The sequence below is a fragment of the Rutidosis leptorrhynchoides genome, unplaced genomic scaffold, assembly GCF_046630445.1.
Source record: "Rutidosis leptorrhynchoides isolate AG116_Rl617_1_P2 unplaced genomic scaffold, CSIRO_AGI_Rlap_v1 contig50, whole genome shotgun sequence".
In the NCBI taxonomy this organism is placed as follows: Eukaryota; Viridiplantae; Streptophyta; class Magnoliopsida; order Asterales; family Asteraceae; genus Rutidosis; species Rutidosis leptorrhynchoides.
In genome coordinates this window covers 55,565-81,993 of record NW_027266729.1, presented here as the reverse complement: position 1 = coordinate 81,993, position 26,429 = coordinate 55,565, and the positions used below count along the sequence as shown (strand labels likewise).

At 36.8% G+C, this 26,429-nt stretch overlaps 4 protein-coding genes and 1 pseudogene across 4 annotated transcripts; all 5 read left to right on the top strand.

Moving 5' to 3' along the window:
• Positions 1-161: 161 nt before the first annotated feature.
• LOC139884084 (villin-1) lies at positions 162-6,080 on the top strand. Its single transcript, XM_071868161.1, has 22 exons — positions 162-217; positions 625-724; positions 829-897; positions 1,157-1,393; positions 1,490-1,667; positions 1,756-1,888; positions 2,166-2,331; positions 2,485-2,635; positions 2,727-2,815; positions 2,904-3,059; positions 3,164-3,232; positions 3,347-3,415; positions 3,520-3,657; positions 3,801-3,929; positions 4,067-4,217; positions 4,348-4,358; positions 4,647-4,787; positions 4,975-5,100; positions 5,210-5,272; positions 5,396-5,615; positions 5,707-5,864; positions 5,967-6,080. The coding sequence occupies exons 1-22, from the start codon at positions 162-164 to the stop codon at positions 6,078-6,080; spliced, it is 2,724 nt and encodes a 907-aa protein (XP_071724262.1).
• A 1,911-nt stretch (positions 6,081-7,991) lies between these two features.
• LOC139884083 (non-specific phospholipase C1-like) lies at positions 7,992-10,367 on the top strand. The gene is made up of 4 exons (XM_071868160.1): positions 7,992-8,330; positions 8,401-9,175; positions 9,649-9,825; positions 10,042-10,367. Exons 1-4 carry the CDS (start codon positions 7,992-7,994, stop codon positions 10,365-10,367), a joined length of 1,617 nt encoding a protein of 538 aa, XP_071724261.1.
• Positions 10,368-11,100: 733 nt separating this feature from the next.
• On the top strand, positions 11,101-13,031 carry LOC139884082 (L-type lectin-domain containing receptor kinase IX.1-like; annotated as a pseudogene).
• Positions 13,032-15,234: 2,203 nt separating this feature from the next.
• Positions 15,235-17,184, top strand: LOC139884081 (L-type lectin-domain containing receptor kinase IX.1-like). Its single transcript, XM_071868159.1, has one exon. The coding sequence runs from the start codon at positions 15,235-15,237 to the stop codon at positions 17,182-17,184; it is 1,950 nt and encodes a 649-aa protein (XP_071724260.1).
• Positions 17,185-21,724: 4,540 nt separating this feature from the next.
• Positions 21,725-23,674, top strand: LOC139884080 (L-type lectin-domain containing receptor kinase IX.1-like). The gene has a single exon (XM_071868158.1). The coding sequence runs from the start codon at positions 21,725-21,727 to the stop codon at positions 23,672-23,674; it is 1,950 nt and encodes a 649-aa protein (XP_071724259.1).
• The last annotated feature ends 2,755 nt before the right edge of the window (positions 23,675-26,429 follow it).

Sequence of the window (26,429 nt, the reverse complement as noted above, 5' to 3'; positions counted from 1 at the left end):
GATGATGATCAGCTACCTGTGTTGTTGTTTCCTTTATTGCAACATCTCTTCTACTTTGTACAGATCTAACTTTGACTTTAGTTTTGATTTGGGCATTGATGTTGAATGCAGAATATTGTTGCCTTTGATTTTGTGGACCTTCAAAAGGGTATGCTAAAAGAATGGCCTTTTACCATAAAGATATTGATCCTGCATTCCACAACGCAGGAGCAAATGCGTATCCTTACAAATGATCAGTCTTGATTCTTCAATTAATTTCTGTATGTTTGTGTTTGCGATTCTATCATTCATGTCGTGAATTGATATATAAAGCCTCTCAATGAGGTTGAGCTGCATTTTGCATCATTTTGAGTTGGGTGGAAAACAGAAAGAAGCTTAGCTGGTCCAATGAATCAATGCTTGATCAGCTTTCCTTCAGTTTAAGATTCTTATTAGAGAAATTGAAATTAGGTGTGTGTTTGAAGACCCAAAATGCGTTAGTTGGAGTGGTTGAATTGTTCGTGTCGTTTTTTCGTTCTTTATTTATAATATTTCTAAAACAAGCTCTTTATTTATCAAAGTCTTTGCAAGTGTATATGTATGTAATGATCATGAGTATTTTTTTCCTTAAGATTATTTGTTTAGCGGTTTAGAAATCTGGTGCGTTGAGAAGAATCAGTTGGTACCCATTCCAAAGTCTTCACAGGGAAGATTCTATTCTGGAAGTGCATATGTTGTATTAAGTGTAAGTTTTACAGCGATTAATTTATGCTAATGCATATTACAACTAGTTTCTCCTCTCATCAACAACTAACCTGGTCTTTCTACTTGTCTATTTTCCTGAGCCAGACAACGTTGCCAAGAGATGGTCCTCCAGAGCACTATATACATTATTGGCTGGGAAAGGATGCAGACGAGGTATTTTAGAAATTTTTTTCATGCTATTAGAGTAATTATGTTTTAGATTGCTTTTAATTTCAGTGTCTGTCACTAAAAAGTTGCTGAACACCTAAAAACACCAACTTCAATTTTTGCAAAGTAATGAATATGCTTTACCAAATGCTTGGTCTTGATTTATGTTGACGGGTGATCATGATGTATGTTTATCATAAAATTAAAGAGCCATGAATGATTTGATTGCATAAAGTGTTTTATGAGGCTGCTTATCTAATGGCAGATGGAAGCCAAAATGGTGTCAGACAAAGCACTTGAACTTGATGCAGGCCTGGGATCCTGCACAGTACAGTTTAGGGAAGTTCAAGGGACAGAGTCGGAGAGGTTCTTGTCATACTTTAAACCTTGTGTTCTTCCCGTTGAAGGAGTATATTCTTCAAAGTCAGGGAATAGAAGTGACGAAACATACAAAGTCACCCTGTTAGCATGCAAAGGAGAACATGTCGTCCATGTTAAAGAAGTAAGATTTCTCTGAATTTTGATGATCTAATGAAAGTTGTCCTTCTATAAATGCCTTAGCCATCATTTGCTTTAATATGGTTTGCATGTTGACCAGGTGCCTTTTTCTCGTTCGTCCTTGAATCACGATGATGTATTCATACTTGACACCGCATCAAAAATTTTCCTTTTCAGTGGGTGCAACTCTACTATACAAGAAAGAGCTAAAGCTTTGGAGGTAGTTCAGTATATTACAGAGAATAAGCACAATGGAAACTGTGATGTGGCAACTCTAGGTACTTTCTAGTTCTTTCTAGTTTATTTTGTTTTTCTATCTTTTGAAAGTGTTTGTTTATTTCTAAGTTGTAAATGATTCTGCTGCAGAGGATGGAAAATTTGTCGGTGATGCTGATGTTGGTGAATTTTGGAGTTTCTTTGGTGGTTATGCACCCATTCCAAAAGACTCCCCTTCTGGTGATCAGAAACAAAGCGATTCTACATCTGTAAAACTATACTGGTGAGTGTTGCTAGGATCAGACTCTGAAGTTTGAAGTCATTATTGCTTAGTTTGTTATAGGAGGCATAGTTAATAAGAACGTAATTCATATATGCATTGCCTCCAAGTTTTTAGTCCATGTGTTTGATGCTGCTCAAGTTCATAATGGACTGTTCGGGCCTAATGCATCCAAATTCTTATTAATACCTAGTTTCTAATGTGCCACTATGGTAAAATCTTCTCTCCATTTTTAAAGTCTTTAGGTTCTAAGCAACGCTTGGAAAATTCTTATTTACAGGATAACTCTACAGGGGAAACTAAATGAAACTGGAAGTGGCTTGTTGAATAAAGAAATGCTCGAGATAAACAAGTGCTATATGTTGGATTGTGGTGCTGAGATTTTTGTTTGGGTAGGAAGATATACATCTGTCACAGAAAGGAAGACATCCATTGCAGCTGTAGAAGTAAGTTCAATCCCCTTAATCCTCTTTCAGACTCAAAGCTTACAATAATTTGAGTGCTTTGGAGGTTTTAAATGAAGAACTTCAAGAAAGATGCTTGTCCATGAATATGATTTAGCAAACATTATGGCCTCATTTGCTAGTTGCTAATTACAGGATTTTCTCAGAAAAGAGGGCAGATCCACTGGGACACATTTAACATTGATAACCGAGGGACTTGAAACTGCCATTTTTAGGTCATACTTTGAGAATTGGCCTCAGACAGTGGAGCTCAAGCTGTATGAAGAGGGCAAAGGAAAAGTAGCAGGTTGTTTTCGTTTACTGTGGAACGAAAAGTAATATATTATTATTAGTAGTATATTTTTCAATTACTTATCATCCTTTTTCATTTGTCCCAGCAATATTTAAGCATCAAGGATATGATGTGAAGGAGATTCCAGAAGAAGAAGACTTCCAACCATATATAAATAGCAGGGGAATTCCCAAGGTAGCTCCTCACTACTAGTTTCCAATTTCATCTCATTACATCCGCCACTCATACGATCTTAACCAATGATGCTATTTCAACTTATCAGGTTTGGCGAGTAAATGGTGATGAATTGTCCCTTCTTCCAAGTCCAGAGCAGACAAGATTTTTCAGTGGGGATTGCTATATCGTGCAGTATACATACCCTGGCAATGGAAGAGATGAGAATTTGTATTATGCGTGGATTGGTCTAGCTAGTGCAGAGGTAAACATGTTGAATCAATAAAAATATTGGTATCCTTCTCTGAAACATTTCCTTTTGGAAACGGGGATAAGAAAGATCTAACCTATCTAAATTCTTCCTTGTAGGAAGAGAGAGTCCATGCAATCTCACACTTAAATTCCCTAGTTGATTCAGCCAAGGGATTTTCAGTATCGGTAATATCAATTTTCATAGATGTTTATGATGTAATCTTAGTTTAGTTTCGGATTACCAGTTTGTAATCTGCTCCAGAATTATCACTAGTCGTTACTCACATGCTTTTAATTCAGGCTCGAATTGTGGAGGGTAAGGAGCCACCTCTATTTCTTTCGATTCTCCGGACTTTAATTGTTTTCAAGGTTTGCATCTAATTTCCTGCTTTTCTTATACATACTCACCGAATACATTGTCAATAAAGTTGATATACTGTTATTATTATATTGGTTTATTTTGTCTTTTATAGGGCGGCATGAGTAACCAGTATAAGAACCTAATAACGGAAAATGGTGTGGCTGACGAAACTTATGTTGAGGACAAGACTGCTCTTTTCAGAGTTCAAGGAACAAATCCCCAGAACATGCAAGCAATCCAAGTTAAAGAAGTAAGTTTAGGCCAAGCCCTCCGAGAGCTGAGTCCTCCTATAAATCATTACTAGCAGTATCAAGCTCGTCTGGAATTGCTTGTATAAAAGAGTATGCAGTTTGTGGTCTGAATGTTAACTTGGACTTGATGAAACTGTGACAGGTTTCCAGCTCCTTGAATTCATCCTATTGTTACATCCTGCAACATGAAAAGTCTATCTTCACTTGGATCGGAAATCTTTCTCCAACAAGAGATCATGATCTTCTTGATAGAATGCTAGCGTTCATCAATGTATGAAATTCTGCCTTTTAACTACACAATGAACTTGCTAACTGCAAGTTCTTTGACCTTTTTCTTCCTCAACTCGAAATCAAATAATTGGCTAGGTGAAATGATTTTGATCTTTAAATGCAAACTTTATTTTGCAGCCAGCATGGCTACCTTTGTCGGTTAGGGAAGGAAATGAGCCTGATACTTTCTGGAATGCACTTGGAGGAAAGGCAGAATATTCTAAAGAAAAAGAGATCAAACGGCATCCAGAAGATCCACATCTCTTTTTGTTGAGCACTACCAATGAAGGTACCCAAAATCGTCCTTTTTATCAAATTCTACTCTTTAAACACATTGATCTTCTGCCTGATTCAGCACAATTAAAATTCTAATGGTGGGTTATGGCTCTTCTGCTTCTTGGTCGGAATTTTCTGTCCAGGGGATTTCAAGGTACATATACCATACCCTTTATGCAGCCATTGTAATTGTGTGTTGAATGTCATAATTAAAATTCTAATGTTGGGTCATGGCTCTTCTTCTTCGAAGTGAGTCTCTGTTTTGTGAAACTCAACAAGTATCACTTCACCTTCTAGAAATTGAAATATGTGATGCGTGGTCCAAAATTTGGTGCATGCGTTGATTTTCCTTCTTATATTGTATAACAATTCTAATCACTGTATGATGTTCAACAAAGGTGTAATTCCTCGAGTTTTGTTCTAATGAGCTCAAATTTAACAGGTGAAAGAGATCTACAACTTTACCCAAGATGATTTGATTACTGAAGATGTAATACTACTCAATTGCAGTACAGAAGTATACGTTTGGATTGGAAACCATTCAAAAGTCAAGTCTAAGCAACAAGCCTTTGATATTGGTCTGGTAATTTATTTCTTTTCTAGTTCTCTGAAATATGTAAGCTTTTGTGTGAGGATCAATTCAGTCTCATGACCCAGTTTTGGTCGGGTAGACCGTAGACGAATCCAGATCAATTAATAAACATAAGGGCACAAAAGCGTTTTGTTCTCAAATGATTTTCTGATGTATAGCTTTTACTTGGAACTGGCAGAAATTCCTTGAGAGAGACATTATGTTAGAAGGACTATCTTCAGATACTCCAATCTATGTTGTCCGGGAAGGGCAGGAACCCGACTTTTTTACTCGGTTTTTTGAATGGGATTCCTCAAAGGCAAATGTATGTAGCTCTTATCCCCTTCTATGAAGCAAACTGTTTAGACGTGAAATTTCCTTGCTTCCTGTTATTTTATCAGGTCAAAGTTTTTGATGAAATTGCTACTTTGCAGATGCATGGTAACTCGTTTGAGCGAAAGCTAGCTATCTTGAAGGGAAACCCACATAAACTTTCAGTAAGTAACAGTTATGAAATCAACCACATTCTCTCATCATAACTGATAATAAGTCAAGAAAGGATCGTCTACTTTTCTTTTCCCTTTCAACTGTAACACTATGATTGAATTGATACAATGTAGAACCCTGCGAGAGATTCAAGAAGAGCATCATTTGGGGGGAATACCCCACACAGTTTGAGAAGCAGGTCTGTCAGTTTTGATGGACGTGGAAGTACTACTACCAGTTCTCGTTCATCAAATGTATCTGGTTTTACTAGGAGGCCTTCAAATGGATTTTCCAGTCCAACTCCTATTGCCATGACACTCTTTTCAGAATCATCTCCCAATCAGGGTCAAACAGGTAAATACATGACGAATGAATTTGTTTTATTATCCTTATGGAAGCCAAGTGAATTTGTTTTCCGAACAAAACTTTATTTTTTTTGTTTCAGGAAGCACACTGCAAAGGACTTCTTCAGAAAGTGCCGTTATCGAGGAAAGGAATGGCAACGGCAACGAAGTAAGCATAAGTTCCATAATATATCCATATGAACAATTGACAGTGGTTTCGAAAGATCCACTGACGGACATTGACCCAACCAAGAGAGAGGTATTGTATTCTCTTAATCTTCTTTGACTGAACTATATGTTATAACTTTTTCAGCACGCTATTAACGAGAGCCTTTCTTTTTGCTCATTTTTATTATTATAGGCATATTTATCCGACCAGGAGTTTGAAGAGAAATTTAAAATGACGAGGAAAGCCTTCTATCAACTTGCAAAATGGAGACAAAACAAACTCAAAATGTCCCTTGATCTTTTCTAGAGGGGAAATTCTTAGTTGCACCTAATGTAACTTTGCGGAAAAATGCTAAAAACGAAATTTAATGTTAAATGAGTGGTTTTATTTTTTCTCTTAGTTGTGGTTTAGAAGTGAGTTTGATTCAACTTCTAACATGTATGATTTGATTTGATTTGATTTGTGTATGTATGTATTCTGTTTTGTGTTTGTATTGTAAATGCTTGATTGCTTGTGCATGTCTCTTTCTGTCTGTCAGTATCCTGTGTTTATGTTCCAAAATTTCTCTTTACCGCTAAAAAGGTCTCAATAAATAATTTACTCAAAGAAGGTTAATTATAAACTATCTTGATAATTATATATATATATATATTTCTGTCCAAGAATATCTTATCTTCCGAGAATGAAGTTAAAGACAAATATTAGACAATTATTTCGAAAGAGTACGTAAACTGGAATATTTTTTATAACTTTTTTTATTAAAAAATAAAATAAACATTGTTGAAAATTAAATGAATGAGACGTTCAAGTAAATTTTAAAAAATATTGTTACAATTTTTAATAAATTTGTAGCTTCATTTTGTTGCAAATTTGTTGCTTCATGTCAATCAATCAAATAAATAAATAATTGTTGCTTAACTCAAAAGGCTTGATAAATGTTGTGTAACATAAAAGATAAGTTTAGGTAGGGCATATTGGATTATTGGTTGGTGAGTTAGGCTTGAAACTAAAATATCATTAAAGTTTAAGGACTTAAACAGATATTTGAGTAGAATTTAAGGACATAAACTTATACGTAAAATGTAATATCGAAAGTCATTTTCAGTCCATCAACTTCATAAGAGGAGACTTTGGAGCTCCTTGCAGTTGCAGTTAATGTTTTACCAGTTTGCGTAGCCATCTCAAATACTTCCATTCAAAGAAGGCGTGCGTACAAAGTCACATCTATCTTCTCTTTATCTTTGGTAGGACGTGGACCATGCACGCACCAAATAAAACAATTGAGGACTATAATGGACCATTTTCTATTTTGAAAAGGCAACTAATTTATTTATTTAATAAAGTTAGATAATAAAACTTTGACCCTACCAACTTACTTTCACTAATCCTATCAATCAAACTCTTAATTATACTAGTACTACTGCGTAATTGAAGTTAACAGCAATTCTTCAATTAAGATTAAGATTGTTCATTTTGTCATCTAGAAATCGTGAGTTTGAATTATAGAAACAATCTAATCGAATTGTAAGGGAAACGTTGGGTACTACGACATCCTTTCTATATCTCAAAATAATTTTTTTTAGGAATTTGTCTTTTTTATACGGGTATCCATTCTTAGATTTTTTCTTATCGAAGATACTTTCATTTATAATCCTAATTGAATTTTGCACGATGTTACGATACTCATAATTTTTATACTTCAACCTAAATTTCAAAATACTATATTTTCATCTTTACTCGATCGCTAATAATTTTAGCTAATAATATATCATTAAAAAGAATAGCAATTCTTCAAAGGTAAAGCAACAGAAATCTAGTAACAGAAATATGGAGAATATGCAATTTGAAGTTGCAGATTAGGATAATAATGGAGTGACGTCAGCAAATCCACCACTCTTTTTTGTGCAGAGACAAATATGCCACGTGGCAGCTTGATTTTTTTTTTGTTGGGTAGTTGATTATGACGACAAATCCATCACAAATTAATTTCTACCAAGTCAATGCACTCAAAGTTTGAAGTTTCTTTCTTTCTATCTGAAACTTATTTTGTTTGTTTGAGAGAGAAGAAGAGCATATGCTTTTCTCCAAATTCTCTTTTTTTAATGTTATTTTTCTTACTTTATAGCACACAGTTTCTTATCCTCTCTCCTTCATTCAAACTAACTCTACTTTTATCAGCATCGCCGGTGGTTTAAAGGGTCGCCGCCGGTGAAAAAAATGGGTACTTTCCGGCAAAAGCACGCCGTTTCTGCTTTGATTTTTCTATACCTTTTAATTTCTTCTCAGTCTGTTGATGGTCGAGACTTAAACAGAAAGAAGCAGAAGAAAATCGATGGACCTATTAAGACAGTTGTTGTTCTCGTTATGGAAAATCGTTCCTTTGATCATATTCTTGGCTGGCTCAAGTCTACCCGACCCGATATCGATGGGCTTACCGGCGAGGAGTTCAATCGTGTAAACGCTTCTGACCCAAGTTCGCCTAAAGTATTTGTCTCCGACGATGCTGTTTTCATCGACTCTGACCCGGGTCACTCGATTCAAGCCATCCGTGAACAGGTATAATCATGGGGTTTTTGATTATTTATTGCAAGTTTTGATTTTTATGTCTAAAGTTGGTGTTTTTCAGATATTTGGTTCGAACGAGACGTCAACTAACCCAGCTCCGATGAACGGTTTTGTCCAACAAGCTGAGAGTATGGATCCTGGAATGACAAAAAACGTGATGAGCGGGTTCAAACCGAGTCTGTTGCCGGTTTACACCGAGTTAGCGAACGAGTTCGCCGTGTTCGACCGTTGGTTCGCCTCGGTGCCGGCGTCGACTCAGCCAAATCGGTTCTACGTCCACTCGGCGACCTCTCACGGCGCGTCGAGCAACGTGCGCAAGGACCTAATCCATGGGTTCCCTCAAAAGACCATCTTCGATTCTTTGGACGAAAATGGCCTCAGTTTTGGCATTTATTACCAGAACATACCCGCAACGCTGTTCTTCAAGTCGTTGCGTAAACTGAAGCACGTTTCGAGTTTCCACGACTATCAGTTGATGTTCAAACTTCACGCCAAGTTGGGGAAATTGCCGAATTATGTTGTGATCGAGCAGAGGTACTTTGACGTTGACCTCTTACCGGCCAACGATGACCACCCTTCACATGACGTAGCGCGTGGCCAGAGCTTTGTGAAGGAGGTTTATGAGACACTGAGGGATAGCCCTCAGTGGAACGAAATGGCATTGCTGATCACTTATGATGAGCATGGTGGGTTCTATGATCACGTGCCGACGCCTGTTGATCACGTGCCTAATCCCGATGGGATGATCGGTCCTGACCCGTTTTATTTCAGGTTTGATAGATTGGGTGTTCGGGTTCCGAGCTTCTTGATATCTCCATGGATTAACAAGGGCACCGGTGAGTTTATCTTATTTGGTTTGTGTGTAAATTCTTATCTGCTTTAGTGCTATTTGGTAATATTGCTTATTCTGAACATGTCATAGTTATTTGATTGAAAACTCTTTTAATGTTTCTAGTACGAGGCGCATTGTTAGTGTAGGCTCATTCAGAATGCTTTTAATATAAAGGACATTGTTTCAGCCATAGTCGTAGGGAACGAAATGTTCATTCATTAATGAATCCATAGATAGATGGCAATTGATCATTCGATGATGTTAATATTGTAGCTACGTGTGCCCCTTCTCTTATGACATGAATGGGACATAAATTAACAAGAGCTCACAAGGATATGTAATTCCTATATTACCTTGGCCATGCCATTGTATATGTATTAGTTGTGGTCCCTTGTTATTCTTATCCAATTCATTGGAGGAATTGTGTCCACAATGTCACTCACTGCATTGTCCTGTTTCCAATTGATTTGTTTCCAGTGATTCATGAGCCAGAAGGACCAACTCCATATTCACAATTTGAGCACTCGTCCATCCCAGCGACGGTGAAGAAGCTTTTCAACCTGAAATCCAACTTCTTAACAAAGAGGGATGCATGGGCTGGAACTTTCGAGAAAGCTTTCTCCTTTCGCGACTCTCCACGCGAAGATTGTCCAAGTATGTACTAATCTTTTTCTTTCTTTCTAATTATTGAGCCGCCCGATTAGTAAATACCTGACCGGTTGTTGTTGGGCTTGAATGTTGAGGATCCATATAGCCGACTCCAATGAGTGGAATTGATGCCGGTTTGTGTCGTAGTAAATAGTTGACTGCAATGATGGAAATACAAACATGCGCACTGCATATATACTGAGTCTTGTCCCTTGTTTTCAGAAACACTTGCTGAGGTGACGACATCACTCCGACCACACGGACCGATGGGAGACAAGAAGCTGTCGGAATTCCAAGTTGAGATGATCCAGCTAGCGTCACAGCTTAACGGTGACCATGTTTTGAATACATATCCGGATCTGGGTAAGTACATGACAGTCAATGCAGCCAACAAGTATGCTGAGGATGCTGTCAAGAGATTCCTGGAAGCTGGGAGGGCTGCTCTAAGAGCTGGAGCGAATGAGTCTCAAATTGTTACGATGAGACCTTCTCTTACTAGCCGAACGACTACTCTAGGAGACGATGCTGGTTATGCTCAATCCTATTGAAATATTTGAATTCAATATGTACAAAGTATTCTCTTCTCTTCTCGTTTCATCTTTTATATGTCTATCATTTAAAGATGTAGGAGTAGCTAGTATATGCAGTTTACATTGTGCAATTCTGTAACCAAAACCAATTTGAATGCGAAATTATATATACAACCCACTATTGCTATTATGTCATACAGAGTGTACAACTAGAGAGCGATCGAGTTTTTCAATTCTTTTCATTATCCCACCTAAACTTTCATTATCCTTACGCATTAGTACCTGAACTATATTTAGGTCAGATTTCTATGGTTCTTGTTACACAAGGATCACATAGGCTTGACACTTGAGGGACACTCAAACCTCAAAAAATAATATAGGGACCTGTAAAACTGTACACAGGCCTTCAAAGTGTAATGAAGGTTTTTTATTACTCAGTATTATTTACTCCATCCGCTTTTCCTATATGCCAATTAATTAGGATCGGAGGTAAGTATTTATTTATTATTAACACAAATAAATTAAGAGCAGCATTGCATCAATAACAATTACCTGGAAGGCAGTGATGATGTTTGTAGTACTTTTAAATATGGGAAACAAATGTGATGGTAATCATAAAATAATGTTCTAGTCTTCGGTTATGAGCAGAAGAAATGTCATCTCCCATATAAAGTCACAATCTAATACCAAAACTTTAGGAATACAAAAAAAATACAATTATTGATGGACAGAATTCCAACTGTTCTAAGCCATGGCTGAGTCTTCCAATAAATTTGACCTGGTAGCTATCATTTTCACTATCCTTCTCCCATCTGTGATTTCAGTTTCTTTCGAAATCCCTCACTTTGAATCCAATCAAACGAACATAGTTTACAAAGGTGATGCACAAGCTTCTGATGGTTATGTTGAAATGACCTCGATTACTTACTCGTCATATATGCAAGCAAAGTGAGGCTATGGGACTCTAGGACAGGACAGTATCGAATTTTTCAACACATTTCAGGTTCTGGATCGATACTCTAGAAAATAATCCATATGCTGCAGGGATAGCATTCTTCCTCGCTCCAGTTGGATTTCAAATTCTAATGAATTCAGTGGGTGAATTATTAGGCCTCTTTAACACAACAACAAATGGCTCGCTGGAGAATCAAATTCTGATGGTTGAGTTTGACACTTTTAACAACCCTGAATGGGATCCTGTTGATGTAGCTGGGCATGTAGAGATCAACACCAACTCAAATAATTCGACTGTCTACGTACCATGGAACGTTAGCTTGCACGATGGTGATAAAGCAGATGTATGGATCACTTACGAATCAACGACAAAGAATTTGAGAGTGAAATGGACCTACCAAACAACAGACAATCCTATGGAAAATTCAAGCCTGTCGCTCCAAATTGACCTCATGCAAGTTTTACCGGAGTGGGTAATAATTGGCTTCTCGGCGGCTACGAGTGCGTATATTGAGCGACATGCAGTTTCATTTTGGGAGTTTAGTTCAAGTCTTGAGTCAGAAGAGAAAAGTCTGAAGAGGGTTACGTTCATTATAGTTATGGCAGCAGTGCCAACAGGTGTTATTATAGTCACAGCAGCTATAATATCCATGATTTTTAAAAGGGAGTGGATGGCTGGGAATAAAACTTCAGAGGCTACTATAAATAGCTATGAATTTGAAAGACTAGCTGGACCACGAAGGTTTTCCTATGAAGAGCTTGTTTTAGCTACTAAAAACTTCTCAGATGAAAGGAGGTTAGGGAGGGAGGGTTTGGCACTGTTTACATGGGGCTCCTTCCTGATGTAAATATGGAAGCTGCTGTGAAAAGAATTTCAAAAAGCTCCAAACAAGGGAAAAAGGAGTACATGAGCGAGGTGAAGATAATTACCAACTGAGGCACCGAAACCTCATGCAACTCATAGGTTGGTGCCATGAAAGGGGTGAGCTTCTTCTTGTTTATGAGTACATGCCAAATGGAAGCCTTGATTTACATCTTTTTGGCAAAAGGACCCCTCTTAGTTGGGAGGTGAGGCACAAGATAGCTTTGGGGCTGGCCTCCGCATTGCGTTATCTTCACGAGGACTGGGAGAAATGCGTCGTGCATCGTGACATCAAATCAAGCAACTTGATGCTAGATTCTAATTTCGTTGCGAAACTTGGTGACTTTGGGTTAGCTCGGCTCATTGACCGTGAAATAGGTCCCCTGACAACAATTTTGGCAGGAACATTCGGTTACATGGCCCCAGAATGCTTAATCACTTGAAGAACTTGTAAGGAATTGGATGTTTACAGCTTCGGAGTTGTTCTATTAGAAATTGCCACTGGAAGATGCGCCGTTAGTTATATGGAGGACGCACCTCATTATGGTTTGGTCGGATGGGTTTGGGATCTTTATGGGAGAGAGTTGCTCCATCTGGCTGCTGATGGTAAACTGGACAATAACTTTGATCAGACTCAAGTCGAGCGTCTGCTGATTGTTGGACTTTGGTGCACTCATCCTAATTTCAATCAGAGAGCCACAATAAGGCAAGCCATTCAAGTTCTTAATTGTGAGGCAGATGTACCTGATCTCCCAACCAAGATTCCTGTTCCTACGTTTCAGGTGCCCATGCCCATTGAATCTGTATATACAAGCCTGCTATCCAATGCTACCATTACTGATTCTAGCTTTGTAGTTGGCCGTTGATCTACTGATAAAAATTGGAACCACGTAGAAGATTAGTACTGTTGATGTGCGATAATTTGGTTAGGAAGTTGAAGTAAGAATCAAACTCTGTCTATGTTTTAAAGTTATCTGTTGTAGCTCTACTTGCCATACTTTTCTATGTAATGGTTGATTATAATAATGGAGAAACAATACAAGTTCATACTCGCTATTTCTTTATATTTTGGCCAATATAAATAAGGCTTCATGTCAATTACCGAAACTATCAGTCTATCACTAGCATTCCTATTAAAATTCTCAATCATATTTTCAGTCATGGTTATTATGTTTATGTTATCTCAAAAACATCAACAAGTACTGTTAGCAGTAGCTACTTCCAGACGTTTATATAGTAGTAACTAACAGCTGCTGCTCATTTGGATTTTGCGTAGCAAATAACAACCTTTGCTTCTAATTGCACCTAGAACAATCTTTGCTTTTTGTCAAGTTCCATATAAATGATGCTCTATCAGTTTGCTTGGCAGTAGGATTGCGTATTATGAAAAAAGTAAAGCTCTTTCATTTTATGATTAATACTAGTACCTTTTAAAAGATGTCAGCTCTGATAGTCTTCGATTGATCCCTGTTAAACATCTTCTTCTTCTCAATTCTCTCAGATAACTCTCTTCATCATGCGCAACCCAACCACCACCCCTCCACAACCATTCAACTCCACTCTTCTCTCCGTACGTAGCCTTCTCCTCCACCACAAATTTCGCCTCAAACCTCATTTTATTATCCTTAATGTCTTCTCTAAAGTAAAAATCAGTCGTCCCTGTTGCTTTTGCTTGCGATTCGGCGTCACGCCCATCCGATTATATTCGAGAAATCAATTTAATTGACGGTTAAGAATCGTGTTTGCTTATGATGAATGAGCTTCGAGGGAAAGTAGTAAGTGGAGGACTGGAGGTCGAGAACGAGGATGAAATTTTAGGCATGAGAATTAAAGTTTGAAGAGTTGAGGTAGCGTAGCGTCCATTTACTTTTACAACATTCGACAAATTTTGAACAAGTCTAGCTTGGGCTTTGGTGATACATCTGACATCTCAATTTCACTCTACTTTACATTAACCAAATAAAATTCAATTTGAAATTAAAAAAAAAAAAAACAATTTTCAATATCGATTCCAAAATATTTAAAACCCACCCACCGATTCTAACGGGACACGTGTAGTCGAAGAATATCTTGATTGGACTGAGAAGTAAAAGTTCAAACGTGCGACGTGAAGTTTCGGAGAAAAGTCAACCGATTTTAAAATGAACATAAATTTTTGACTCGCTTATCGGTTTAAATCATATCTTTTTGGGAAGTTCTCGAAAAGATGTATAAGTCAATCAGAATTTATCCTGTTGGAGTTCGTTACGACCTTCATCCAGACCCTTTTCTATCGGTCTATGGGCCACTTTAGTTTTCGTCAAGTTATTTTTTAATTTCGATTTCCTATTGGATTAGATTTTCGTTTTGTTTTCTATTTTCAAAAGACTATTTAATTACTTTTCGTTATCAATTTGGGATAAATTTTTTTGAATAAAAATTCTATTTGAAATTTTCTTCAATTTTATTGAGTTTCTGCGCTTGAAACTCGATTTACGCTTTTTTGACTGTATCAACACAGAATCATGTTTTTAATCAATAAAAATCTTATAAATAATAGGAACAATTAATTTTTTGTCCAATCCAACACCAGACTTTTTATTGACGAATTTATGCCCTTCTGTACAATATTTCTATATTTCGGTTCTTACTCATAAAAGAACAAAGAAAAATAATAGTCAGGGAATTCCACTAAAAGAGTCAACCTAAATTTGAGAATGTGAAGACTCACAGATCCCCATAGCACTTTAGTCTTTAGACACAATTTAAAGTAAAACTGTACAGAGGACTTCAAAGTGTAAAGAAGGTTTTTATTATTATTATTATTAACACAAATAAATTAAGAACAGCATTGCACTAAGTGCAATTACCTGGAAGGCAGTAATGATGTTTTAGTCTTCGGTAATCATATAATAATGTTCTTCTTTTCTTTTTCTTTTTTTCCTGAAGATAATATAATAATTTTATAGTCTTCGGTTATGAGCACAAGAAATGTCATCTCCCATATAAAAGTCACAACCTAATACCATAGCTTTAGGAATACAAACAAAATATAATTATTGATGCACAGAATTCTTCCTGTTCTAAGCCATGGCTGAGTCTTCCAATAAATTTGACCTAGTAGCTATCCTTTTTACTATCATTTTCCCATCTGTGATCTCAGTTTCTTTCGAAATCGCTCACTTTGAATACAATCAAACGAACGTTGTCTACAGAGGCGATGCAGAAGCTTCTGATGGTTATGTTCAAATGAACTTAGTTACTCACATTTCTCAAATTGGTCAAATGATTTATGCAGACAAGGTGAGGCTATGGGACTCTAGTACGGGAAAGCTATCGAATTTTTCAACACATTTCAGGTTCTGGATCAATACCCTAGGCAATAATCCATATTCTGAAGGGATAGCATTCTTCCTCGGTCCAGTCGGATTTCAAATTCCGATGAATTCGGCGGGTGGATTATTAGGCCTCTTTAACAAAACAACCGTTGACTCGCCAAAGAAGGAAATCGTGATGGTTGAGTTTGACACTTATAACAATCCTGAATCTGATCCTGTTGGTGTTGGTGGGCATGTGGGGATCAACATCAACTCGATCCATTCAACTGCCTACGTTCCATGGAACGTTAGCTTACACGATCGTGACAAAGCAGACGTATGGATCACTTACGAATCAACGACAAAGAATTTGAGCGTGAAATGGACCTATCAAACAACCGACAATCCTATTGAAAATTCCAGCCTGTCGCTTCAAATTGATCTCAGGCAAGTTTTGCCGGAGTGGGTCGTAATTGGCTTCTCAGCGGCTACAGGTCCGTATGTTGAGCAACATGTAGTTTCATTTTGGGAGTTTAGTTCAAGTCTTGAGTCAGAAGAGAAAAGTCCGAAGAGACTTACAATCATCATAGTTATGGCAGCAGTGTCAACAGGTGTTACTATAGTCACAGCAGCTATAGTAGCCATGATTTTGAAAAGGAAGTGGCTGGTTGAGAATCAAACTTCAGAGGCTACTATAAATAACTATGAATTTGAAAGTCTAGCCGGACCACGAAGGTTTTCCTATGAAGAGCTTGTTTTAGCTACTAAAAACTTCTCAAATGAAAGGAGGTTAGGGAGGGGAGGGTTTGGCACTGTTTACATGGGGCTACTTCCTAATGTAAATATGGAAGCTGCTGTCAAAAGAATCTCAAACGGCTCCAAACAAGGGAAAAAGGAATACATGGCCGAGGTGAAGATTATTAGCCAACTGAGGCACCGTAACCTCGTGCAACTCATAGGGTGGTGCCATGAAAGGGGTGAGCTTCTTCTTGTTTATGAATACATGCCAAATGGAAGCCTTGACTCTCACCTTTTTGGCAAAAGGGCCCCCCTTAGTTGGGAGGTGAGGCACAAAATAGCTTTGGGGCTGGCCTCCGCATTGCTTTATCTTCACGAGGACTGGGAGAAGTGCGTCGTGCATCGTGACATCAAATCAAGCAACTTGATGCTAGATTCTAATTTCATTGCGAAGCTTGGTGACTTTGGGTTAGCTCGGCTCGTTGACCATGAGCAAGGTCCCCAGACAACAAATTTGGCAGGAACATTCGGTTACATGGCCCCAGAATGCTTAATCACTTGTAGAACTTGTAAGGAATCGGATGTTTACAGCTTCGGAGTTGTTCTATTAGAAATTGCTTCTGGAAGATGGGCCATTAGTTATATGGAGGAAGCACCTCATTATGGTTTGGTCGGATGGGTTTGGGATCTTTATGGGAGAGAGCAGCTTCATTTGGCTGCTGATGGTAAACTGAACAATAACTTTGACCAGACTCAAGTCGAGCGATTGCTGATTGTTGGACTTTGGTGCGCTCATCCTGATTTCAGACAGAGAGCCACAATAAGGCAAGCCATTCAAGTTCTTAACTGTGAGGCAGCACTACCTGATCTCCCAACCATGATACCTGTTCCTACGTTTCAGGTGCCCAAGTCCATTGAATCTGCATCTACGAGCCAACTATCCAATGCTACCATGACTGATTCTAGCTCTGTAGTCGGTCGTTGACTAAGATATCAAAATCTCAATTACAGGTTTTGCTATTAGTTTCTTTAGATATTATCGTTTCGGAAGAGTCTCTTGACTCTTGTGTAATCATTCAATACCTGGTGCAGGACCAATTTATCCTTGTAAGTGATGAGTACTTTGTTAAGAGGAGCTACAATATTTGTATTGTAACTAACAGCTATATCACTAAAGCATCAATTGGATTTTTGAAGTAAAGAAGAATCTCGGCATTCTAATGTTACTTATTGGTCAAGTTTCCATATATATATGATGCTTTATAAGTTTGCTAGGCAGCAGGATTGCATATTCTGAAAAAAGAAAAAGTAAAGCTCTTTCATTTATGATTGATACCTTTTAAGATATCATTTCTTCCCTCCGAGTCTTCATTCTCCGAGTCTTTAATTCGATACGGCTCCCCGCCACAACCACTCAACTCCACTCCTCTCTCTGTCGCCATCTCCTCCGCCACAAATTTCGTAAACTCCTCCTCAAACCTCATTTTCTTATCCTTAATGTCTCTGATTCCCCCTCTAATGTAAAATCATTCGTCGCCATTGCTTTTACTTGCGATTCGTCGTCACGCCCATCCGACTTTATTGGAGAACCATTGAATATCTAAAGGTTTTTTCATCTGGATAGATCTGATCTTGGATTCGAGCTTCGAGGGAGATAGAACATTTCCAAGAGTATAGATGAAGATGTTCAACAGACACGGGCTAACGGAGTTGAAGTTCGAAATCATTTGTTTATTTATTAAACATGGCTGCTGATGTGTAAATTGTTTACAAGAAACTTTTGTCCCCACGTTTCACTTCTAATATTTAGTTCCTTACGTATCTCTATTAGTCTAACAATCTTTTACGTTTTCAAAAATCAGACAAAAATATCTTTCGTCGTTAACTTCACCTACGTGATACTTATGTGGTGTTCCGTAGCGCCTACTTATGCCTAGTCAGCTAACAGACTAATAAAATTGTGACACGTGTCAGTGACACGTCACACATTTTTGCCGTGTCACCAATATCTGAAAAATGTTGACTTTTTGATGACGTGTCAAAAAATTTTATGAGTCAGATGCCACGTGTCACAAATATATTGGTCCGTTAGTTGATTAGACTCCACTAGGTGCCACATGTGCAAAGTTAGCGACAGAGGGATATTTTTGGCTGATTTTTGGAAACATGAGGAATTTTTAGGCTAACGGAAAAACGTGAGGGACGGAAAAAGTGTTATAAGTAAAACGTGAGGGACGGAAGTATACATGTTTTCAATTATTTACAGTTGTCATCTTCCTTTAAATACTACCACTTCCGTCTCAAAATACATGATGTTTTTCATATGTATTTAGCATCATATATTTTGAGACGGTGGAGTAAGTTCCATATAGGAAGTTGGATTCATATTTTCTCCGGTTTTGCACTATAATCTAATGTCAGAGTTATTGACTATTTTTCATGGTTTGAAGAGGGTTTGAGAATTACAGTTCAGAACCCTCAATTTATTCGGACTCGATGGATTTCTCGGTATATAGCTGTAAGATTGATAGCGCCGCTCTTATTCATTGGTTATATGCGATATTAGAAGTCTCTTGTATCGTGGATGTGATGTGTCTTTCAATCATACGCTTTGAAAGGAGATCAATTAGTTGATCTTTTGACGAAAAAAAGAAGCTCTCAAAATTCGGAACGGAAGCACAAGGATCATGTTAGATTTCATAATCCTTACGCATCACTACCTGAACTATATTTAGGTTAGATTTCTATGGTTCTTTCTTTTTACACAAGCATTTCAGGTTTGGAAATGGTACCACACCACATAGGCTTGACACTTGAGGGACACTCGAACCTCAAAAAATAATATATGGGCCTCGTCAAGTTGAAAGTAAAACTGTACAGAGGCCATCGAAGTGTATTGAACGCTTTTATTATTATTTATCATTAACACAAATAAATTAAGAACCAATTGCAATAACCTGGAAGGCCCGATGATGTTTCTAGTGCTTTTAAATATGGGTGATAAAAAATGTGATGGTAATACTAATAATATAATAATGTCTTAGTCTTCGGATATGAGCAGAAGAAATGTTATCAAAAGGGAGTTCCTCCCATACAAAAGTCACAATGTAATACCACAACTTAGGACTCAGGAATATAGAAAAGAAAAATATAAACTCAGTCAAAAATATCCACCATCGACAACTTCACCTACGTGGCACCTATGTGACGTTCCGTGGCGTCTATTTATGTCTAGTCAGCTAACAAATCAATAAAATTGGGACACGTGTCAGTGACACGTCACAAATTTTTTGCCATGTCACCAATATCTAAAAAAAATGTTGATTTTTTTATGGCGTGTCAAAGTTTTTTGAGTCAGATGCCACATGTCATAAATATATTGGTCTTTTAGTTGACTAGGCACCACTAGATGTCACATGTACAAAGTTAACGATAGAGGGATACTTTTGGCTGATTTTTGGAAACATGAGGGATTTTTAGGCTAACGGAAAAACGTGAGGGACATAAAAAGTGTTACAGGTAAAACGTGAGGGACGAAAGTATACGTGTTTTCAATTATTTACAGTTGTCATCTTCCTTTAAATACTACTATCTCTCTCTCAAAATACATGATATTTTTCATATGTATTTAGCATCATGTATTTTGAGACGGTGGAATAAGTTCCATGTAGGAAGTTGGATACATGTTTTCTCCGGTTTTGCGCTCTAATCTAATGTCCGAGTTATTGGCTATTATTCATGGTTTGAAGAGGGTTGGGGAATTACAGTTCAGAACCCTCAATTTATTCGGATTCGATGGATTCTCTCCGTATATAGCTGTAAGATTGGTAGCGCCACTCTTATTCATTGGTTATATGCAATATTAGAGGTCTCTTGTATCGTGAATGTAATGTGTTTTTTCAATCATACGCTTCGAAAGGGAATCAATTAGTTGATCTTTTGGCGAAAAAAAGAAGCTCTCAAAATTCAGAACGGATGTCATGAGAATCTCTACCAACGAAAGCTTAATCGATCATTTATTCGTTTTAACCGTCATGACTAGCGTTAGTTTTGTAAGAGCACTATGTGTCATGGGAGTCTGTTTTCTCCATTTTTTTTCTTTTCCTTGTACTTTAAAATCTTTTGAAGAATAATTAAAAAAAAATAAAAATTCTACTTATGTGACATGTCAGCAAGAACTAACGTCGGAACTCGGTGGAAAAGTAAGGTTTGTTTGGAAAACCACCTCGGAAATTAAAAATTGTGTAATTGCGGGTAATTATACGGTTTGGCGCATTTGGTCAATCGTGTTATTGCTCGAAACTATGTAATTGCGTGTAATTCGGAGGTGTAGTTACACAGTTTCAATTCCGACCTCCCCATAGGAATTGATATAATTACACGGTTTAAACTTTTTTCTTATTATATTTTTTATTTTTTATAATCTAGTATTATTATATTTTTTTATTTTTTATAATCTAGTATTATAAATACCAATTGTACAACCAAACATAACAGTTGTAATTACAACGTAATTACGCAGTATTAACCGAACAACATAAAAAAATCTAATTCATACGTAATTACACAGACACATAAATACACCATAATAATTACATAGTCGTATAATTACACGGTGACTTCCAAACAAACTCTAACAAAATGAAAGTTAGGGTGTGAGAATGAAAAAAATTAAAAAGTTGAGAGACAAATTTTGAACAAGTTTAGCTTGGTGATACATCTCAATTCCACTCTACTTTACATGAACCAAATAAAATTCAATATCGATTCCAAAATACTCCATCCGTCCCAAATTAGATAATTAGGGAATTCCACTAAAAGAGTCGGCCTATATTTGAGAATGTGAAGACTCACCGACACCAATCCTGATATCACTTTAGATACAATGTATGACCACAATCAGGCAACACAAATTTAGTGTTTGTCACCAAGCAGATTCCACATTCCTCTTCTCTTTCAATGTCAATCTCGGAGATTTTCCCTTTATCCGGCTCGTCTTTTCTTTGGTACTCGGAAGCACAAGGATCATGTTAGATTTCATTATCCTTACGCATCACTACCTGAACTATATTTAGGTTAGATGTCTATGGTTCTTTCTTTTTACATAAGCATTTCAGGTTTGGAAATGGTACCACACCACATAGGCTTGACACTTGAGGGACACTCAAACCTCAAAAAATAATATATGGACCTCGTCAAGTTGAAAGTAAAACTGTACAGAGGCCATCGAAGTGTATTGAACGCTTTTATTATTATTTATCATTAACACAAATAAATTAAGAACCAATTGCAATAACCTGGAAGGCCCGATGATGATTATAGTGCTTTTAAATATGGGTGATAAAAAATGTGATGGTAATACTAATAATATAATAATGTCTTAGTCTTCGGATATGAGCAGAAGAAATGTTATCAAAAGGAAGTTCCTCCCATACAAAAGTCACAATGTAATACCACAACTTAGGACTCAGGAATACAAAAAAGAAAAATATAAAATCAGCCCAGAATTCCTCCTGTTCTAAGCCATGGCTGAGTCTTCCAATAGATTTGACCTGGTAGCTATCCTTTTCGCTATCCTTCTCCCATCTGTGATTTCAGTTTCTTTCGAAATCCCTCGCTTCGAATTCAATCAAACGAACGTAGTTTACAGAGGCAATGCACAAGCTTCCGATGGTTATGTTGAAATGAACTTAGTCACTCAAGCTTCTCAAATTGGTCAAGTGATTTATGCAGACAAGGTAAGGATATGGGACTCTAGGACAGGAAAGCTATCGAATTTTTCAACACGTTTCAGGTTCTGGATTGACACCCTAGGCAATGATTCATATGCTGAAGGGATAGCATTCTTCCTGGCTCCAGTTGGATTTCAAATTCCGATGAATTCCGTGGGTGGATTATTAGGCCTCTTTAACAAAACAACAGCTGACTCGCGGAAGAAGGAAATTGTGATGGTTGAGTTTGACACTTATTACAACCCTGAATGTGATCCTGTTGGTGTTGGTGGGCATGTGGGGATCAACATCAACACAATTAATTCAACTGCCTACGTTCCATGGAACGTTAGCTTACACGATCGTGACGAAGCAGACGTATGGATCACTTACGAATCAACGACAAAGAATTTGAGCGTGAACTGGACCTATCAAACAACCGACAATCCTATGGAAAATTCCAGCCTGTCTCTCCAAATTGACCTTAGGCAAGTTTTACCGGAGTGGGTCATAATTGGCTTCTCAGCTGCTACGGGTACGTATGTTGAGCGAGATGTAGTTTCATTTTGGGAGTTCAGTTCAAGTCTTGAGTCAGAAGAGAAAAGTTCGAAGAGAGTTACGTTCATCATAGTTACGGCAGCAGTGTCAACAGGTGTTATTATAGTCGCAGCAGCTATAGTATCCAAAATTTTGAAAAGGAAGTGGCTGGTTGAGAATCAAACTTCAGAGGCTACTATAAATAACTATGAATTTGAAAGTCTAGCCGGACCACGAAGGTTTTCCTATGAAGAGCTTGTTTTAGCTACTAAAAACTTCTCAGATGAAAGGAGGTTAGGGAGGGGAGGGTTTGGCACTGTTTACATGGGGCTACTTCCTAAAGTAAATATGGAAGCTGCTGTCAAAAGAATCTCAAACGGCTCCAAACAAGGGAAAAAGGAATACATGGCCGAGGTGAAGATTATTAGCCAACTGAGGCACCGTAACCTTGTGCAACTCATAGGGTGGTGCCATGAAAGGGGTGAGCTTCTTCTTGTTTATGAATACATGCCAAATGGAAGCCTTGACTCTCACCTTTTTGGCAAAAGGGCCCCCCTTAGTTGGGAGGTGAGGCACAAAATAGCTTTGGGGCTGGCCTCCGCATTGCTTTATCTTCACGAGGACTGGGAGAAGTGTGTCGTGCATCGTGACATCAAATCAAGCAACTTGATGCTAGATTCTAATTTCGTTGCGAAGCTTGGTGACTTTGGGTTAGCTCGGCTCGTTGACCATGAGCAAGGTCCCCAGACAACAAATTTGGCAGGAACATTCGGTTACATGGCCCCAGAATTCTTAATCACTTGTAGAACTTGTAAGGAATCGGATGTTTACAGCTTCGGAGTTGTTCTATTAGAAATTGCTTCTGGAAGATGGGCCATTAGTTATATGGAGGAAGCACCTCATTATGGTTTGGTCGGATGGGTTTGGGATCTTTATGGGAGAGAGCAGCTTCATTTGGCTGCTGATGGTAAACTGAACAATAACTTTGACCAGACTCAAGTCGAGCGATTGCTGATTGTTGGACTTTGGTGCGCTCATCCTGATTTCAGACAGAGAGCCACAATAAGGCAAGCCATTCAAGTTCTTAACTGTGAGGCAGCACTACCTGATCTCCCAACCATGATACCTGTTCCTACGTTTCAGGTGCCCAAGTCCATTGAATCTGCATCTACGAGCCAACTATCCAATGCTACCATGACTGATTCTAGCTCTGTAGTCGGTCGTTGACTAAGATATCAAAATCTCAATTACAAGAGTCTCTTAACTCTTGTGTAATCAATAATAATCATTCAATACCTGGTGCAGGACCAATATTTGTATTGTAACTAATAGCTGTATCACTAGAGCATCAATTGAATTTTTGAAGTAAAGAAGAATCTTGGCATTCTGATAATGTATTATAGATTACATAGCAACGGAGAGGGAAAATGTTATTTGTGGTGGAGAACCTTTTAAGATGTCATTTCTTCCCTTCGAGTCTTCTCCTCCGCCACAAATTTCGTAAACTCCTCCTCGAAACCTCATTTTCCGATCCTTGATGACTCTGATTCTCCTCTAATGTAAAATCAGTTGTCGCCATTGCTTGCACTTGCTATTCGTCGTCACTCCCAACCGACTTTATTGGAGAATCATTGAATCTCTTTTAGGTTTTTTCATCTGGATAGGTAGATCTGATCTTGGATTCGAGCTATGAGGGAAAGGAGTAAGTGGATGAATGGAGGTCGACAAGGAGGATGGCGTTACGAGTTACGACGGAAAGAGAACTTTCCAAGAGCAGAGATGAAGATGTTTAACGGACACTGGCTAACGGAGTTCAAGAATTGTTTGTTTTTTATTAAACATGGCTGCTGATGTGTAAATTACAGTATTTACAATTACTTAAACATTATGTGACATGTCAGCAATAACTAAGGTAAGAATTTGGTGGAAAAACATAACAAAATGAAAGTTAAGGTGTGAGAATGAAAACAATTGAAAAGTTGAGGGATACCTTTTGAACAAGTTTAGCTTGGTATAATACATCTCAATTCCACTCTGCTTTACTTGAACAAAATTAAATTAAAAATATGATTCCGAAACATTTAAAACCCGACCACCAATTCTAAGAGGCCACGTCACGTCTAAGTAGAATAATGTTTTCAACTTCCTATAAAAACTAGATGGAGGTACGTCCAACGGACATGAGTGATTTTCTCTTTTAAAATTATTTAATTTATAGATCAATAAAAATATTTATATTTATTTCGATTAAATTTTTTCATCAAACAGAATAAATTATGTATATGGAGAAATTTTAACATCGTATTGAAGGTTATGATAATATCGACATTAAAATTTTGTTTAAAGTACACAATTAATATATTATGACGACATCCACAAGTTTGATATTTGAAATAGTTTTTTTAATCAAGTATGTTCTAATTAGGAATCATGTGTTACTTTATAATTATTTTTCCTCTTGTATTTTGGTCTCTATACAAATATTAAGTCAAAATTGTAAGTATTTGTGAGCATATGGGATTTCTTACTTGGAGGGCAAGTAATAAAAGCTTTACAATCTAGTAACAAAATAGGATTAAAGATTAAAAATTTATATTGATCAATTAAATATTTTTTATTGTTCTTAAAATAGGATTCAATTTCATTGTGTACTACCGATACTCCAAAATAGATAAAACCTTTCAAAGTTTCCATAATGGTTGTCGATTACAATCATACTCAACATAATATATAATATAACGTATTTGAAAAACTTACGCTCAGTCCCATATGTACAAAAGATTTGAACCTTTTCTTCAATCTATCTGACTAAGACCTGTATCCTTCTTCAATCCTTTGAACTTTATGAATTTCTCAATCATTATATAATCTCTTTTTTCTTGAGTATAGAGAAAAAATAAGTAAGTATTTAAAAATAAAAAATCATAATAAATAAAACACAATTAGATCAATGAGATAAATAATGATAAAAAAAAAAACTTACTCTAAATCCTCAAGAATAAAGTTAAGTAATTTCATTATCTTGTTAGGCTTGACTATTTCCCTATTTTTTTCATTCTCCACGACATGTTCAATAATATCTATATTTTAAAAAGATTTATACAATTATAAGCAAAAATAAAGAAAACTAAATGTAAAAATTAAAAAATAAACTTACCAATCATAAACGATTCATTCTCCTTATTCAAAATTGAATCCAATCTCACAAAATTAAAAGCAAATTTTGAGATCCCTTCATCCACAATTTTTTCAACTATAATACTTGTCAAATAGGTCAATTTGTATTGATTTCTAGTAGTTTTAAATTTGTTGGTATATGCAGTGACCAACAAATTTTGGAAGTTACATACTTCTCCTTCACTTATTTGTTATCTATATTTTGCAATAAAATCTTTTTTAATTGTTGCTTGAATGCGGCCATACTACACACAATAAAAAATATAGAAAATACAAATTTATTAGATGTATAAAAAAAATTCAAAAAATTCTACATCATAAATATTCTAAAGATAAAAAAAAAATTCATCGAGCAAAATTTTGTTTGTACCGATATAAATTTAGTATGGTGTATATAACTATATATATACTCGTGATGCAAAGAGAAAAGAGAATAAAAATCTCATCATATGATTAGGAATAAATAATTGGTAGAATTTTATTAGGAATCATTATATTATTATTGTGTTTCGACTTAAAATTATAATTTGATTCTTAATTAAATTCAAAGTTCTTAAATACATGTGTCAAATTACTATTCGTTAATAAAACGTCATGTGTCAAATATTGTTTTGACAATAAAATTTATAATTGAATTGCAATTGAATTTACAATTGAAAAAAATCTCGCGATTATTATACGATATCGGATGAGACTAATTCATTTTTTTCTTTTTTTCACCTTTCCAATAGAATTCAAAACTTCTTCTCGAGAAGGTATACAATTCATTAACCATTAGACCACAGTTTTGATAGTCGGTGAGGCT